The following is a 3,700-nucleotide window of genomic DNA, read 5'->3' as shown; positions in this document are numbered from 1 at the left end:
ACTCTACATCGCTGCAACAAGCGTCACCATGAAATTGTACCTTAATGGTTTTTAATAGGAAATAGTCATCAAGTTTGATTTCGACAATTCGAGTTGGCAACACTGCATGCGCCATTGTACTGTTGATACCGGTTGGGCGGTTAACCGGTGTATTTGTTTGATCTAAAGATTTCATGTGGCACAGTGTGTCATTTTCACCTTTTGGATACTTTCAACGCTAAATTGAGATTTCTTGCTAGACCGTGTTAGATGGGAAATGGATTCGTTAAGTGACGTCAAGGAGAATCTTGACCAATCGATTCGTCTATTAAGTCAACAGAACAGTCAACGGAGAACATTTTTGAGGTTAAGCGGCCAGCGGAGCACCACTCCGAAGAGGATATCATTACAGGCAACCAGTCAGTCGCGGAGGGATGCTGATGATAATAGACAGATGCTCGGTGACACGCACAGCTCGGGGATGGTCGACAAGAATTCCTCGGGAACCAGACTAACCAAGCTCTACAATGTGGAGCTTGATACTTCGTTAACCCTCGCGCCTCACGAAATCCGTGATATAATGATGCGCTCGGAGAGGAATGACATTACCATTAAGGAGATGATGGAGGACAGTACAGCGACTGGGGCGATTCTGAAGGCAAATGAGCCGTGGCGAGAGGCCAAATCCAAGCTCTATTACGACTTCCTGCAGAGTGTGCAAGCGCACTTCTCGAAGGCGCAGATCTTTGATACTATCGCGGATTTCATACAGAACTGTACCGACACGCTGGACATAATGAGAGGTATTGAAAATACTAGAAACAACTTTGTTCTGTGTTAAAATCAAAATAGCTTTATAACTTTAAGAATAAATCAAATACAAAATACCTATATGAACCTCTGCAGTTGTTGATACATACATATATTTATAAGACAGTAAGATATAATTTGCAAGAATTTGAATGTACTTACCAAATGAAGTTAACTACTAATGTTTTGACTCATCTTCATAAATACAACAGGTATTATACTGTATGCCAATTACAATGACCAACACTGAGGCTAAGAGAATGTTTTAATTCTTCTTGATGTATATATTATTTTGCAATGAAAAAATATTTTTTATATCTAGAAAAATATTTCAAAATATACCACAAGTTTTAAAAAGTCTCAAAAGTCTCTCTTGATTCTTTTAAAAAAATTCTCAAAGAATTACTTTAATGTGTTACATAAGATTCCCTCCTTAACTCAGCTGAAGTACTGGGTTACATACCTAGTTTTGCCATAAATTCTGTCTCTCTCTCAGTAGTTTAAACTGATAGAGAACAAAAAAAAACAGCAACAAGGTAGATCCAAAATTATACATATATTTTGAAAGTAGAGGAAAAGAAGCTACAAAACCATCTAATTTTTATTCCAAATTCTTGTCTTTGTTTTGATCAAAATATGGTCTTTGATAGTTGTTGTTAAGCCTCTTTCTTAGTCACACTTTGTTCGATAGTCAGTTTTGAACTTTCCAGCAAGACTCAGTCCTTGCACACAAGGTGAAAACGACGCAAGCATGGCTGGAGAACAACGTTCTAAGCTTCATCAAAGCTTCTGATTGGCTGTCTGGACTTTAATTCGCTAGATTATAAAATGTGGAACGTTTTGGAAGAGATGACTTGCAAGAAGCCTCACCGTAATTTGGAGTGGCTCAAACATTCCATTGTGTCAGCAGCTGAGAAGATTCTTCTGGAGATCGTGCATAAATTGATCGATGAATAGTCCGAAGTTTACGCAAATATATGAGACAAAGATGGGCATTTTGAATAAAAAAATAGATGGTTCTGGTCTTTTCCTCTACTTTCAAAATATATGTATAATTTTGGGTCTATCTGTTGTTTTTTTGATCTATTCGTTTAAACTACTGACATAATTTATGACAAGACTAGGTACACCTTAATTGTATAATAACACTAAGCATTTATCTACAAGTAAGGATGGAATAGATTAGAGTAAGGCAATATATATAAAAAAATTTCATCCCCATTATTAAGTCTATCAGTCTAGTTGGTTCCGAGGGTTAAATGAGAATTTTCCACAGTTGTTTTTTATTTATTAGATTGTTGAATTCAATATAACAAAAATATGTTACTAGAGAAATTTTTATGTAACGAACCGAAAGCTCTGTGAGTCAAAACATATGTATGAATTTTTACTGTTAAAATTAAATTTTATATTAATTAAATGATTTTTTGAACATAACTCCTATTAAGGTTTGATTATTGGTCGTTTGTCGAAAGATATTGTTTTTGCTGTGCATATATTCGAGCATTATATTATTTTGTTATTAAAAAATGTTTTTTTTTTAAATAATCGAAATAATGGTATTTTTTTCAAAGTATGTTCGATTAAGTTTGAAATCTCGTTAGAAAAATTTCTCTAACAGTTTTTCGAAACTATGAATTTTTAAAAACTTATTTTGCGCAAATATTAAAACATTTTCTTTTCTTTTTTCCCTAAATATTTCGAATATTTTTAATTTCTCAAGCTTCACACCTATTCATTCTTCTTTGTGATCCTTTGACATACCGATTGAAAAAAAGTTTGTTCAAATTCTATGCATTACAGGTAAAGATATACGCGATTGAAAACATCGGGATAACACCCATATGCTCTAAAATCTCAAATCAAACATAGTCCTCTAGTTGAGGGTTAAAAAGGAAACACAATAAAGTTTGTGATACTATTATTAATTTGATTGCATACTGAATTCTGCGCTTGACTCTCAGTAATCTATTTTCTACATTGTTTTTATTTAATCATTTCATAGCAGATGTCAATGTATTAAATTTTAAGCAAAACATTATTGTCTGTCCCAACAGGTATGCAATCAAAAGTTGAGAATACAGAAGTAGCAGAAGAAGAAATTTCTTTGGAAAGTGAAAGGAACACATGGAGACTGATATATTGCCTCTATCAGAATCGTATAAGTAGCGCTGGCTTGTCTACACAAATGGAACATGATGGACCAACAAGCAATAATTATATCTCTGAGAAAGATGTTATAGAAAATTTGTATAAGTCTGAGAGTTATATCAGAGAATATCAATTGATTATTGATTGGTTAGAAAAAAATGCTTTGGATCAAGCGGATAAATGTCCGTCCATAGAGCTCTTTACCGATAAAACAGTAGCTTGGGAAAATACAGTTCATCAGTTGCATAATCAAAATTTGGGAATTGCATTCAGCTCATCCAGACCACTGGTATCGTCTTTAGATCCTGATGCACCGATACGAGAGGGTAGGCCATTACATGATTTGGATAGAGAAGATGATGCCAGGCTTGAAAAACGAATGTTTATAGAGGTATATATAGAGACTACATACTTGATCTCAATTGAAATTATTTGTGATTTATTAAAATTATTAAAATTATTATTTTTAAACAAGTTTTAACATCTTTGTTTTGCTTATTTTTTTAGCAATTGATCTTATACGCGTTTAATTATTATAATTAACCCTCAGTACCCACATCTCAAAAAAGTCCTTATCTATCTACATCCGGGTAACCCGTAACAGCGTTTTCTTTTGCTTGTATCTCAGATTGTAGTGCATCGATTTTTACTAATTTTTTTTTAATCTATTGTTTGAAGACTGAAAAAAAGAATTTTTGAGTTAGAAAGTCTTGAATGTCGTAGCACAAAAGATATTTTGCAATAAGTGAAAAGGGATCGG

The 3,700-nt window shown here is 33.5% G+C and overlaps 1 protein-coding gene across 1 annotated transcript; it reads left to right on the top strand.

Annotated features, from left to right (window-relative positions):
• Positions 1-144: 144 nt before the first annotated feature.
• On the top strand, positions 145-3,331 carry LOC108750537 (nuclear pore complex protein Nup107-like; the record flags this gene model as incomplete). The annotated part of the gene is made up of 2 exons (XM_018490059.1): positions 145-782; positions 2,847-3,331. Coding segments are annotated over exons 1-2 (1,011 nt in total), but the record flags the coding sequence as incomplete, so codon positions are not given.
• Between the last annotated feature and the right edge of the window lie 369 nt (positions 3,332-3,700).

This window comes from Trachymyrmex septentrionalis, unplaced genomic scaffold, assembly GCF_001594115.1.
Source record: "Trachymyrmex septentrionalis isolate Tsep2-gDNA-1 unplaced genomic scaffold, Tsep1.0 C3693423, whole genome shotgun sequence".
Classification (NCBI taxonomy): Eukaryota; Metazoa; Arthropoda; class Insecta; order Hymenoptera; family Formicidae; genus Trachymyrmex; species Trachymyrmex septentrionalis.
This window is presented reverse-complemented; position numbering and strand designations above follow the sequence as displayed.